The 14,215-nt window shown below is 36.1% G+C and overlaps 3 protein-coding genes across 3 annotated transcripts; 1 reads left to right on the top strand and 2 right to left on the bottom strand.

The window, feature by feature from the left end:
- Nucleotides 2,860-5,956, top strand: LOC104760541 (glutathione gamma-glutamylcysteinyltransferase 1-like). Its single transcript, XM_010483480.2, has 9 exons — nucleotides 2,860-3,129; nucleotides 3,254-3,410; nucleotides 3,515-3,753; nucleotides 3,823-3,986; nucleotides 4,092-4,143; nucleotides 4,283-4,510; nucleotides 4,879-5,065; nucleotides 5,193-5,458; nucleotides 5,686-5,956. The coding sequence occupies exons 1-9, from the start codon at nucleotides 3,055-3,057 to the stop codon at nucleotides 5,773-5,775; spliced, it is 1,458 nt and encodes a 485-aa protein (XP_010481782.1). The 5' UTR covers nucleotides 2,860-3,054; the 3' UTR covers nucleotides 5,776-5,956.
- Nucleotides 6,977-8,274, bottom strand: LOC104760540 (G-box-binding factor 4-like). Its single transcript, XM_010483479.2, has one exon. The coding sequence runs from the start codon at nucleotides 8,147-8,149 to the stop codon at nucleotides 7,175-7,177; it is 975 nt and encodes a 324-aa protein (XP_010481781.1). The 5' UTR covers nucleotides 8,150-8,274; the 3' UTR covers nucleotides 6,977-7,174.
- Nucleotides 9,281-14,215, bottom strand: LOC104760539 (serine/threonine protein phosphatase 2A regulatory subunit B''alpha; the record flags this gene model as incomplete). The annotated part of the gene is given in 13 exon segments (XM_010483477.2): nucleotides 9,281-9,615; nucleotides 9,777-9,931; nucleotides 10,160-10,285; nucleotides 10,381-10,537; nucleotides 11,595-11,704; nucleotides 11,820-11,967; nucleotides 12,253-12,394; nucleotides 12,757-12,847; nucleotides 12,979-13,084; nucleotides 13,331-13,430; nucleotides 13,534-13,639; nucleotides 13,747-13,989; nucleotides 14,092-14,215. Coding segments are annotated over 12 exon segments (1,594 nt in total), but the record flags the coding sequence as incomplete, so codon positions are not given.

Here is a 14,215-nt window from a genome sequence, read left to right as displayed (position 1 = left end):
ATTTTTGATAATAATTATAATTATTTATCTATATTAAAATACATTTTAATTTGTTGACAATAAGAAACATCTCTTTTTTTTTTTTAACTTATTTCCAATAAATCAATGAAATAATATGAAAGTACAGTAGAATCACCAAAAAATAAGAATAGCGACAAACTGTACAGATCAAATGAAACCATAAAGAGCTAAAGTACTGACTCATCTTCGTCGTTCATCCTAAATTCGCTCATGAAGCCATGCTGGACCGCCGAGAGCAAGATATGACTGTAACCGTCCATCCTTGGTGACACTAGAGGCAATCGCCCTAGCCAACTCATTGGCTTTCGGTGAAGAGAGCTTAAAACAGAGCTCTCCCATCACCCGTATCCCTCTAGAAATGTTGTCAAGTTCAGAACGGTACCTTGGCCATTCCTCAGGCGTTTTAATCGCATCCAACGCAGCATGATAGTCCAACCAAATCTCACATGAAGTAATATGAAGGGCATGTAAGCTTTGTAGACACCATGTGATACAACTCAGTTCTGCAGAAATCCTGTTTGATCTTGGCAAAAAAGCATCCCTAGCATGATATAACACATTCCCCTCATGATCCCGTAACAACCAAGCCCCACCACACAACGAAGAATCATTCACCCAAGATGAGTGAAGATTGCATTTAAGATGACCCGGAGCCGGTCTAGACCATCGTTGTACGACACTTCTCCCTCTCTGAACTTCATTGATTTCAGCTAACCCGATCAGATGTTGTTGCTTTATCCATTCCTCCGAAGTTTCCAACGCCGTAGCAACCAGGATATGGTGATTTGGAACACGCTGTGAGAAACATCTCTAATTATAAAAATCTCGATAATTACACTTAAAATCTTTATGGTTATAACTTCTTAATTTCCAAATTAGACGATTTATAACAAAAGAGAGTTAATGTGATAGCTAAAATCCCGAAATTAAAGCAAAATGATAACCTGATTACGAATATAATTATTTTAGAGAATTCAATTATTTTAAGAAAACTCTATAAAATTCTAAATTGTTTCCTATAATTTCGTTTTAATGTCATATTTTCCTATAATACTCTATTCATATTTTTTGGCTTTTATTATGGTAGCATCAGGATAACCAAGTCATTTTGAGAAGAGAATTCTTTGTAGGTAATAAACTTTCCATACAATTGAGATAGTTTGTATATTTTTCACTAATATTTTCAAGACAGTTAAGTTATTTTCTGAAACTGATATTTGCCAAAAAAATTATAAATCTTACAAAATCAATCACGATAAACAACATTATCTATATGTACATGCACAATCATATATACTTCCATTTAATTATATAAAATAACTGTCCACAGGTCATTCTCTAGGTTTTGAAAATGATACATCTATACTAGTATTTTTGCAACAGTTTTTGCTCAAAATATTTTTTGGAAAGTTTTTACATTGAATGTTATTTAATGGTTACATTCATATCTAAACAAGTTTAGTTAACTTTCTCTACTATCCTTATAACCAAACAAAATTAAAATATTTTAAATATCCATATATATATATAATGTTCTATAATTAATATAGATATTTAGAAGATTTATTCCAGATTAAAAAAATTATTCTCCTATCATCTCTTTTTGATTTTAAAATTTAAATATAGTGAATCATCATATAATACATAAAATTAATAAAAAGGTGTATTTTTTCTGCATATATTGTGATTTAAATTTTTTAAAACAATCATATATTACTCAATTAATATAAAAAGTGTGTGTTCAACATACATATATAGTAAATTTACTGTATGTAGTAAATTATAAAAATTTAAAAAGTTTATAATCTATAACTGATATATCTAAACTTAGTAAAAAGTTTAAAATTAGAAATATTTAAACATATTAAATCTTCAAAATTACACAAACGAGTTATATTACATGACGGATTATATGACATTACATGATTTAATTAATAATACTAAAAAATAAACTATCAATAATATGATATTTCATTACAAGTTAAATCCTCATTTTAATGTTTTAACAACACCAATATAAAATATGTCGAATCAAACTGATTTAATTAAGATTGTAGTAAACAAAGATTATTGTGCGGTATACCAAAGTTTATATAATAAATCACTAAAACTAACAAAATATTATATTAGCAAAATTAGTATTAAAATAGTATATTAACAAAAAAAATAAAAAAAATTATTCCGCGATGTATAACGGGTCATAATCTACTTGTATAATATTAATCTATGTATTCTTTTGTTATATTTACCTATTTATTTATTTCACATATTATTACCAAACGAAAATTATACAATCTAAATTATTATAAAACATACTCAAAAACCAACACAAAAAGTACAATCCAACAAAAATGATGGAATCTAAATTTTAATCACTACAAACTAAAGCAAACTCAAAAATATAAAATATGAATATTTTTTATTTATTATAAAAAAATATGTACAACAGATTAAAATCTAGTTTTGTTACACACAGCTTTGAGCCACAATTACCCTTAGCACGGCAATGGATACCACTCAAAATACTAATAGCGTGATCAAACCAATTCATACAATGTGAAGAAATACCTTATGTCGGTTTCATACTAAAAACCAAACCGAACCGAACCGAATATATACAAATATACTAATTATACGAAATCGAACTGAACCGAACCGAACTGAACCGAACCGAGTGGAACAAGATGGTTTTGATGGGTCACTAATGGCTTTTGCACGTTTTGATTTGACCAAGTGAGTGAGAGAGAAAGAGCATTGACATCAAAAATCAAAATGACACACGAGAGTTGGAATATTATTATTATATATAAAAAGGATCGTCGTACCAATTTCGAATCACAACGCCGAAAGTTTGAACACGAGAGAGAGAGAGAGAGTTGGTAATGTTGTTGTTGTTGTTTTCGAATCCATCCATCCACTAAACGAATCTTCCAGAACAAAAGTGTTTTGTGTTCTCTGTAAATATCTCTCTCTCTCTCAGTACTGTACATATATATATATATAGAGAGAGAGACTAAACCAATCCGTGCAAAAATGGCTATGGCGAGTTTATATCGTAGATCACTTCCTTCTCCTCCGGCTATTGACTTTTCTTCCGCCGAAGGCAAGGTTCGTCTACTGAGATCGATTGTATTTCATGGATTCGGATTGTAAATTTAGGGTTTTCGCGATTAGTTACGATATCCCCCAATCTCGATTTATGAAATTGTGATTATTATATTTGTGGCGGCAGCTAATATTCAATGAAGCGCTACAGAAAGGAACCATGGAAGGGTTTTTCAGGTTGATTTCTTATTTCCAGACTCAGTCTGAACCTGCGTATTGTGGTTTGGCTAGCCTTGCAGTCGTGTTGAATGCTCTTTCTATTGATCCTGGTCGTAAATGGAAAGGTATGACTATATAGAGACTAGTAATGTTTTTGTATTAGAGAAAGCATGATATGTTGTAGGGGTAGATGAAATGACTCACATTAGTTTAATGATATGGAGAATAGGGCCTTGGAGGTGGTTTGATGAATCAATGCTTGACTGCTGCGAGCCACTTGAAGTAGTTAAGGAAAAGGGTATCTCGTTTGGGAAAGTTGTCTGTTTGGCTCATTGTTCTGGAGCTAAAGTTGAGGCTTTCCGAACGAGTCAGAGCAGCATTGACGAATTCCGTGAATTGGTCGAGAAATGCACTCGTTCTGAGAATTGTCATATGATCTCAACGTATCACAGAGGCGTATTTAAGCAGGTAACTTCTGTGACAGTTTTTAGTGATCTTGCCATGTTGATTCAGGATTTCTAACGAATCTTTTCGCAGACTGGGTCTGGTCACTTTTCACCTATTGGTGGCTATAATGCTGAGAGAGATATGGCTTTGATTCTTGATACCGCTCGTTTCAAGTATCCTCCTCACTGGGTTCCTCTTGAACTTCTTTGGGAAGCTATGGACAGCATTGATAAGTCTACAGGGAAACACAGAGGGTACATAGTCATTTCCTATCTTTTTTCTTAAGTTTTTAACTGTTTCATGGATGTAATTGTTTTTTTTATAGAATTTGGTCTGATGTTTTTGTGTGTTGTTCCCAGGTTCATGCTCATATCTAGGCCTCACAGAGAACCCGGATTACTGTATACTCTGGTATGTTGAATTCAATATGGTTCTCTTTGTGTTTTGTTAATAGTTTGTTTTTCTTTTCTTTTTTCGTGTCTTTGTATTATCATGGGTATTGGTAATAAAAACCTTGTGGATTGGTGATAAATTTGCTTATATATACCAGAGCTGCAAGGATGAAAGCTGGATCGACACAGCCAAGTATTTGAAGGAAGATGTTCCTCGTCTTGTAAGTTCACAGGATGTAGATTCTGTGGAGAAAATCATATCAGTTGTGTTCAAGTCACTTCCATCAAATTTCAACCAATTCATAAGATGGGTGGCTGAGATCCGAATTACAGAGGACTCAAACAAACATCTCAGCGCAGAGGAGAAATCGAGGCTGAACCTAAAGGTACTCAGTAGTATAGATTCATCAATGTACAGGTCACATAAACCCAAAGTTGCATGAAAATAACCCTTCATCCCTTTGAAGAACACCGACTAATGGGAAAATGACGATATGGAAAAGAGTATATCATTGCACTTTGTTTTGCATAGAGCTGTTGGTTATTATATGTGATACAATTACAGTAAAAGTGTATCTTTTCCTCACTGATGATTAGCACTTTTGTTCATCTCTCTGAATTTTTGGTTTGTGTGACGCATTATTTGAAGTAGGACGCATTCTTTTTCCTCTAAAAATATGATCGTTGATTCATTTTCCTCTTCTTTGGATGCTCTGGACTTTGAATCGTCTAATCTTAAGTTAATCTACTGCAGGAATTGGTGCTGAAAGAAGTTCACGAAACTGAACTGTTCAAACACATCAATAAGTTCTTATCCTCAGTGTGTTATGAAGACAGTCTGACATATACTGCTGCAATGGCCTGTTGCCAAGGAGCTGAAATCTTATCCGGATGCTCATCAAAGAAGTTCTGTTGTCGGGAAACGTGTGTGAAGATCAAAGGTATGTCGCTATCACGCTATGTTGATTCTTAAACTAAGTTGACCTTTTACGTTCCTGTTAGATCAGGCTTGACCGGACTTGAACTAGTAATGAAATTTCAGCTGTTAATTTTTGTTTCCCTATCAAGGTCCTGGTGACGATGAAGGCACCGTGGTGACCGGAGTTGTGGTGCGTGACGGGAATGAACAAAAGGTAGATCTACTGGTGCCATCAACCAAAACTGACTGTGAATGTGGTCCGGAAGCAAATTATCCAGCAGGAAACGATGTGTTCACTGCACTTCTGTTGGCTTTACCTCCACAGACATGGTCAGGGATCAAAGACCAAGCTCTGATGCAAGAGATGAAGCAGCTCATTTCCGTGGCTTCCCTCCCAACTCTGCTTCAAGAAGAGGTAGCTTATTTACCAATTCTATTTCGTTCAAGAGCCACGGTTCTATCTCTAGTGGAACATGTATAAGATCTTTTTAATCCTGAGGATATATACGAATCTTTAGGAGCAGCAACAATAAACTAAACCTAAGTCTATACTGAGAGTTACTATTTTCGAGTTCATCTTTAGGATACAGCTAAAATATGTGAAGCAGATGAGTAACATTGGTGAATTTGGGGTAATTACAGGTAGTGCATCTTCGACGGCAACTTCAGCTGCTAAAACGATGCCAAGAGAACAAGGAAGAGGATGATCTCGCTGCTCCTGCCTGTGCCTAGTAATTCATCGTTCCTGACTTCTCTTCCACCATCTGAATCCCACGTCCTCAAACCCTAATATTTAGAAAATCTCTTTGTTATCGGTATGATTTTAACTCTTCATCTGCAATGAGAGATATTTGTAACATACGCAATTTATAAACTACTAATCATAATAAAGTTAAGAATCATATTCATCTCACTCTACTGCAAATTATGAATCAACAACGAAGAAACAAGTACATAGAACAAAAGCATGCTTACTACACATCATATTCAAGAAGACCGCATGGGACCCTTTTATACAAATCTATAGTAAAATCAAACCTATTCAATGTAAATGTTATAAACGGCTGATGAGTGATGTCCAAGACATGCTCGTTAACTTCGTAGAAGTAGCTCTAGCTCTAAAATTTGCAATGTGCAAGTGGTACCAATCAACGGACCAGGTACTAGACATGAATGAAATCTATTTGCCTTCAATGAATAAGTCACGAATCTTCCAGTGTAAGATTACTATTCTCTGTAACTGCTCCGGTGAACAATGGCTGCGGTGAGTTTGTATCAACCATTTACTTTTCTTCTTCGGCAGATGGCAGATACGTACAGGTCATGTTTAATTCTCTATTAATTCACATAAGTGGTTCAGAAAGGCCCTAAGGAAGTTGTTGATATTGCAGACAAATTTCAAGGAAGCAGGTACAGAAAAGGAACTAAGGAAGGAGATATACTATATTCAGTTTTACTTTCTTAAAGATAACGCAGTCTGAAGTCTGAAGTCTGAACCGGCGTTTTGTGGTTTTGCTATACTTTCAGTGGTCTTGAATGCCCTTGAATTCTCAGTGTTCATCAAAAGGTATACTAGATTGAGTTTATTTAGCTGTTCACTGTGCTTCTGTTCGCTTTACCTCCACATACATGGCTCATTGGCTTGGGAATAAAGACCAAGCTCTTCAGAACCAAATGAAAGAGCTCGATACTGTGGGTACTATCTCGACTATGCAACGAAAATTATCAGTATCTGTTACCATACAACACGCTTTCAATTCATCTAAAAAATAATGAACTCCTGAGACGAGTCTGTCTCTGAATTTGGGTGGTGACAGCCTTACAGGTATCTCATCACTGTCACCAACTTCTTCGGCTAAATCGAAAGCCAAGAGAACAAGAAAGTGGAAAATCTCACTTCACTTTGCCAAAGACTTCACTCTTTTCTCAAACCTGAACCGTAATGATTCAAACTCTATTTGCAAAGAGAGAAAGGTTGTGCTCATCCCAAGATCAAGTATGTAACATATGCAATCTATGTTATTAACCATAATCATTACACTCCACTGCAGATTATGAATCCCACTCTCACACACACATAACATACACAAAGTAACCCTTAAAAATCCTTCAAAAGTCTATACCTTTTTTTTCACCATTCCAAAGACCGAATCCTGCGTAAAAACCTCGGTGGTTGCGGTTTCTCGATCACAGGAACCACACAGTCCATCAGCTTCTGGTATCTCTCTTTCCTCTTATCTTCAATCTCCTTTGAAAGCAACTCATTCTCTTCCTCAAGCTTCGCAGCCAAAGTTTCCAACTCAACTTGATAAGCTTGTTTCCTCTCTCTAGACCTAGCAGCAGATTCACGATTCTTAATCATCCTTCTCTGTCTCTGTGCAGCTACTTTATCCAATGGCTCAACCATTACTCTAGCTCTCTTCCCTCTCGCTCCACCTCCACCACCACCAGCTCCTACTCCTCCTCCTCCGCCGTAAACATCGAAACCATTCCCAAACGCAACAATCGAACCTTCAACTTTATCAATCATCTGAAACGGATTATGCGGCGGAGCAGAATGATCGAATCCGTAATTCGTCGGCGGCGGAATCTTCACATCCAAATCATCCGTGGTAACCGCCGCTCCACCTTCGTCTTCCCCAGCAGCTTTCGCTAGAAAATCCTCTAACGTCATAATCTCTTCCTGCGTCTCTTCCTTCATACCTTTCCCTTCTCCTGATACCATATCTCTCCAAACCTCATCAACACTCCTCCCCTCACGCGTCGTCTCCGTTCCTCCTCCTCCGCCGTGATCCACAGCATCAGAAACAACCGTCGTCGGTGCAGGAGAAGCATCCATGAGAGTAATCGAAGCGTCTAGAAGCGATGACTCCGTCGGTGCAGGTGGATCTGAAGCGAAAGCATCGTGTAAAATACCTTCAACCGTCATCGAAGTAGAACTGTATAATAAACCTCCGTCGTTTCTTCCGCAGTAACCGCCGATAGTGAGATCTCGCATGAACTGCTGTTGAGGAGGTCTTATAGACGAAGATGAAGAAGAGGGGATACGATGTGATAGATCCGAGTTTCTAGAATTTGAAGAACGCATCACCTGAAACGATGCCATTTGTTTTCTTCTTCCTCTCTCGCCGGAATCGGATCACTCGATTTCTTTCTTTGACTCGGCCAAATTGTGAGATTTTTAGGGGGGTTTTTTGTGTCGAATTGAGAAACCCTAAAGAGCTTTTGGTAATTTATCCTAAAATTATGGTCTGAAATTGAAAAAAAGAGTAACTAAACGCGCACGTTGTGGCGCGTGAGTTTTAATTTTTAGATTTTAAAACGAAAGATGATATTTTTGGCAAAAATGGGGATAAGGTTAAAAAAAATCTTATCCATTTTGATATTTTTTAAACTTTAGGAAACTTTTGTGTCGTGTCATCATAATGTAGTTGCAAAGCTAAAACTTGCATTCAATTATTTTTCAGTATCATTTAAGGCATATTTAAGTTGACTACATTAACTAAATATTATAATAATTGCATTTAAATAAGGTTATTTAGTGACGTTTTAGTTTGACTTGATGATACAGTAGTAACGTTTTCATTCGAAGTTGAAGTTACGAGTTGGTTCTAGTTCATGCTTGTCATTCAGACATAGACAAAATGAAAATGAAAAGTACAAGGTACCGGTATTGGATTTTTCTTCCATTGCAAACAAGTGTCGGTCTCAATCAATCAATATATCGGGTGTGATAATTAGTTTACACATCTCTTACAGTCTCATCGAAGACATTGAAAGCCTCTAAATGTTAGGAAAATGTTAAATTGATCGTCTTTGTATAATTGATTTGCATTTTCTGAAGATGAAATAATGTCTAAAAAATTGACCACTCTGAAATTTTTTCCCGTTATTTATGGTATTGGTATCCATTTGCAACCTACAAAATTACCTATCACATCCATAAAAGTTTAGCTGAAAAAAAAAGGTAGCCAGAAATTATTTACTTATTACTCCACTTTTTACATTTTTCCTTTCCATCACTTTCCCAACCCTTCAGAGTACTTTTGTAATGTAAAATAAATATTACTGACTCCAGTGTTTTTTGTTAAGGGAAACTTTCATCACCTTTTCATGATTTTCATTTTTCAGCTTCAATATGTTTGTTCTTTTTTATGTGGACTGATGAACAAAGACTGGAATGAGTAAATAATCTGAATATCATATGCACAAAATTGCTGATGATAAAATAAGCATATAGAAAAGATTTGAACATGTAAAACAAGTAGTAAATCAGTGTCTTTGTACATAGTTCTTTTGATTTAAATTATTAAACCGTTGTTGTTGGTTCCACAAAATACTATAAACCGGCGTATATAAATAATATACACAGATTGAAAAAAGGTCCAACCTGATCAAACCTAAGCAAGACAAATATTTCACGAAATAACACAGCCCATGCGTCGTGGGAGAACTCTCGTGGACGCAAACTCTGGGTGGAATTGACAGGCTTTCGTGCTTGTCTGCGAGACGATCTCGAGACTGTTACGGGCTAAGAAGATCCAACCTCTTTTTCTTCTTGATACCAAAAAACTAGCAAAACGAGAAAAAAACAAAACAAAGAAAGTGTCTTTAAGGAAAGGAAGAAGCTTTATTTTCATGGGAGCATCTCTCTGGTTACACATGAATTCGCCATCTCATACATACATTGGTATTTTTGGAACTATAGTGCTGAGCAGTGTGGAACAACGTACCTCTTATGAGTCACTTAAAATGGAGATTCGAGTGGTTCATCCCAAACATCTGCACTCCCATTCGAGACTTCCTCCACATCCTCCTCCATTGACAACCGCACATACTCTCTCTGAGCAAATCGGTCCCATTCTGTCAATGTTGGATTCTCGCGTTCCTGTCAAATAGAAACAAACTTGATTTAGAAGTAGCACGGATTGAAACAGCTACAACCGGCTGCGGTAGAAGTTGGGTTAGCTAAATCTAACACATTTTTTTATAGTTTTCTCCAGAGTTATGATGGACTATCTAAGCTTTTAATAGTTTTCGCAAATTGTCAACAGATATTAAACCAAGGATTGAATAAGACAGAGGGAAGAAAACTCTACAGAAAAACTTGGATTACCTGGCGAATGAGAAACGGGTCACGAGTTTCAAATGCCATGAATTTGTTCAGGTTAAAGAGTATATTGAAAATATTTCCAGAAAGTTTAGATGCTTTCAGATCCTGGAGTGTGATGCAGTTCTCCTTCTGAAAGAGTCATTTAACAAATTGATGTTTTAAAAAAGCAAAAATAAACAGAACAACCAGGAATATCTAAAGACCATGTTATGGTTCAAACTTGCCTCTGGTTTAATCATGTCGAATATTTGACATAGGATATCTTCAAAGAGTACAGGTTCCTGGGTTATACACTCCATGCGATGCAGCTGCTCTTCGTAGAAAAATTGCATTTCGTTGGGAGTGATCACCCCATCTCCAACCAGGTCTATGCACTTGAACCTGTAAAGATAGTTATAATCAATATCAAGGGAAAAACACAAAGCTGCCAAGATCCTGTGTTTAACATCCATGGGAGATAAATAAGCATACCAGCAAGGCATGCCCTCATATCAGCGGTTCAATAGAAAGCATTCTAGGTTCATGAGATTCAAATGAAAAACGAGCTACAGATCGCTACGCAGATAAATGACTTAGTTTCAATATGTGAATTTATGTTCATGAAATAATGGTACTATTTAATGCATAGTGAATAAAATCTCAGGTACACATTGTTACATCAAGAAGGCCACATATACCACAAGTTTTGGCTCAGCAGTTATACAATTATAGTGATACACTGAGCTAAGCAGCTAACGGAAAATTGGCTGAAGAGAAGTCGCTACAGAAAAAAAGAAAAGAAGGGAAGAGACGTGTACCAATACTCAAGACTAGGCTCAGATGACTTATCCTCCTCAGCGAGAATGAAATATGCAAAATCTTCATAACTCATCTTCCCCTCAACTTTGCTTGTAAATTTCCTAGGGACCTAAGTGAGAAATAGCCGTAATTTCAATAAAGTGAGAATGAAACACATCCCATAAGACAACGATTAAGTTTCGAAAAAAAGACTGATCAGTAACATATTAACATCTGGAGCAAACCTGTGAAAATATTCTGTCGACAATCCTGTACGTAAGAGCATGATTACCATATTTGATGAGATTTTCCTTATCAATAAGGAAATCATGGTCGCCATCGAGTTCCCAAAATCTGCAGTATATAACGTAGAAATGCTCATAGGAGAAGTACCTGAAAAGCAAAGAAAATGTCGTATTGAATGGTCAAATTATGCATGATGTCCTGCCTAAGTATCAATATGAACTACCAATACACTTCTTCCCCTTATGAGTTTTATGGACTAAGAAACAATATGAAGAGCTACGCACCACCCATATTACTTACAATGCTACACGGTTTTCATTTCTGAGTAAGAATTTTTAAACAACTTAAACTGGTTTTCATTATAAAATAAAATTGAAATTGAAATCTTTTTGAAGTACATTTTAAGAGNGTGTACCAATACTCAAGACTAGGCTCAGATGACTTATCCTCCTCAGCGAGAATGAAATATGCAAAATCTTCATAACTCATCTTCCCCTCAACTTTGCTTGTAAATTTCCTAGGGACCTAAGTGAGAAATAGCCGTAATTTCAATAAAGTGAGAATGAAACACATCCCATAAGACAACGATTAAGTTTCGAAAAAAAGACTGATCAGTAACATATTAACATCTGGAGCAAACCTGTGAAAATATTCTGTCGACAATCCTGTACGTAAGAGCATGATTACCATATTTGATGAGATTTTCCTTATCAATAAGGAAATCATGGTCGCCATCGAGTTCCCAAAATCTGCAGTATATAACGTAGAAATGCTCATAGGAGAAGTACCTGAAAAGCAAAGAAAATGTCGTATTGAATGGTCAAATTATGCATGATGTCCTGCCTAAGTATCAATATGAACTACCAATACACTTCTTCCCCTTATGAGTTTTATGGACTAAGAAACAATATGAAGAGCTACGCACCACCCATATTACTTACAATGCTACACGGTTTTCATTTCTGAGTAAGAATTTTTAAACAACTTAAACTGGTTTTCATTATAAAATAAAATTGAAATTGAAATCTTTTTGAAGTACATTTTAAGAGATGATGAAAAGGAAACAAAATCACCTAATAACTTTATTGATGTCATCTTCTTCATCAACTTGTTGCATGGCAGCAATAAGATTCCCACGCTTCAGCTCTCTAAGAGTAATGCAACCAGTACCTGATCTGTTTATGTAGTAAAAGATTCTGTAGATGACGGTCTCAGCTGGGAAGACGGAATAGAATACAGTGATGAATTAAACAAGCACAGGAAAAAAGGTTTAGTCATTAGATGTATAACAACAGTACGCACATGAAAATATTATATATGTACAAAGTGTCATCTCATCACTTTCAAGATAGTAGTAACGGAAAATGCCCATAGAATTAAATTGGGAAGAATGATTTTCCTAGGCCAACGAGGCAGCTAGAGCTGTCACTTTCAAGTTCATTAACGTGTTTTAAAATATCAAATATGTGTGAACGAAATCATACGAACGTCTTACTCTACTTATGAAACATACATTTCCGGTAGAACTATGGATATTAAACACCAAAACATCAATGTGTTATAAACCAAGTTCTTACCATATCTTTCTTGAAATTCAGGTGTATTTCTGAGGAATTCCAAGCCAGGATGAGTTGTCAGAAGCTCATCAAGAACTGGTTTGAAGTCAGCCTATCCCCAATCCAAAAAAAAAAAAACATAAGCCTTCAGGACAGTGGACTAAAGAAATCAAGAGAGACGATAATCATTGGTAAGCAAATCAAAACAGCAGTGAAGAACTGGGAGAGGAATCAAAAAGAGACCTGTCTAAGGTACTTGCAACCTGGCTGCCTTAAAATATTATATATCTGTGACGCTAAGTCCATTGCCAACATATGTCCATCAACCCAATACTTGATAAATGCATCCCTGCAGAAGAACATAATATTCAGGAACCAAATATGATGTATTTCAAGATACTAGCTAAAGATAACAACAATCAAGTATTAAAATTATTATGCCACAGTCGATTTCCAATAAGGGTGTGCAATTTACGAAAAAGATAGCTGAGGGTGAATCTGGAAATCCAGACCAATGTGTTCTATTAATAAATTACATAAATACCTGTATATATGTACACTTGCGCATATGAGAAGAAAGTAAACAATGAGTTACCTTGTAATGATACCGGTGCAACTCGTATCTATCTTTCTAAATAGTACAGGAGAAAGAAAAGAAGGCAGCTTGCAGACTTCTTTAGTAATGGATTTGAATTCTGCAAATTGAACAATAGCAAGAATGTGTATGTAAGATCAACTGTTTGTCTATTCCTTACAGAACAGGACTGTGATGTAAAAGATCTTGAATTTAAACATCACCATCCATATGAAGTCCGTCTATATAGTTACTAAAAAATTGATCAACCATGGATATACATTGCTCCCTTAGTTCTTTCGCAGGTGGACGCCCATGTTGGAAGTAAAACTGCATAACATATCAAGGCACAGAAGGGTCAAACAAGAATGTTAAACAATATTAGCTAAACCCTTCAACTATGTAACATGTTAAACCGGATTTTGTTAAAATCAAACCTGAGGAATGAGTTGGCGCTTTGGTTCCCTGACTGATTTCAGAGGAGACTGTAGAGAAGAAGGGCTTGCTTTTTGCCTGGAGAAACGAGGAGACCCAGGTGAGCCTCGTGGGGATAACGGGGGAGTACCGCTGTTCATAAACACAGATGGCAATGCACTTCCGCAAGCAACATTGAGACTGGTACAATTCTTGGATGCACTTACTGGTGTGCTAGATTTAGCATCATCAATCAAAGACTTGACCTGCATAAAAACATCACACACAAATGAATTGCCAAAAAGAGGGTCACATAGAACCGTAACGGAAGGAAGAAGCAGAGAGGCAAATTGAATAAAAATATATACCAAACGGCCAGTTTCAGGGAGTGAAAGCCACTGGGAGAAGAGTTCGTCAGCGATATGAGGATTAGCTTTAAGTGAAACAGGAGACAAACCAGGAAGCTGTAAGAGCTCATGATCCAATATCTGA

The sequence above is a fragment of the Camelina sativa genome, chromosome 18, assembly GCF_000633955.1.
Source record: "Camelina sativa cultivar DH55 chromosome 18, Cs, whole genome shotgun sequence".
Classification (NCBI taxonomy): Eukaryota; Viridiplantae; Streptophyta; class Magnoliopsida; order Brassicales; family Brassicaceae; genus Camelina; species Camelina sativa.
The sequence above is the reverse complement of the archived record's forward strand: the minus strand, read 5'-3'. Positions and strand labels throughout refer to the sequence as shown.

Excerpts from the sequence above, each read along its gene's own strand:
- LOC104760541 (XM_010483480.2), top strand. The coding sequence starts at position 3,055 with ATGGCTATGGCGAGTTTATATCGTAGATCACTTCCTTCTCCTCCGGCT. Across the intron at positions 3,130-3,253 it reads TTTCTTCCGCCGAAGGCAAG|CTAATATTCAATGAAGCGCT; the intron begins GTTCGTCTACTG and ends TTGTGGCGGCAG. Across the intron at positions 3,754-3,822 it reads ACAGAGGCGTATTTAAGCAG|ACTGGGTCTGGTCACTTTTC; the intron begins GTAACTTCTGTG and ends ATCTTTTCGCAG.
- LOC104760540 (XM_010483479.2), bottom strand. The coding sequence starts at position 8,149 with ATGGCATCGTTTCAGGTGATGCGTTCTTCAAATTCTAGAAACTCGGAT.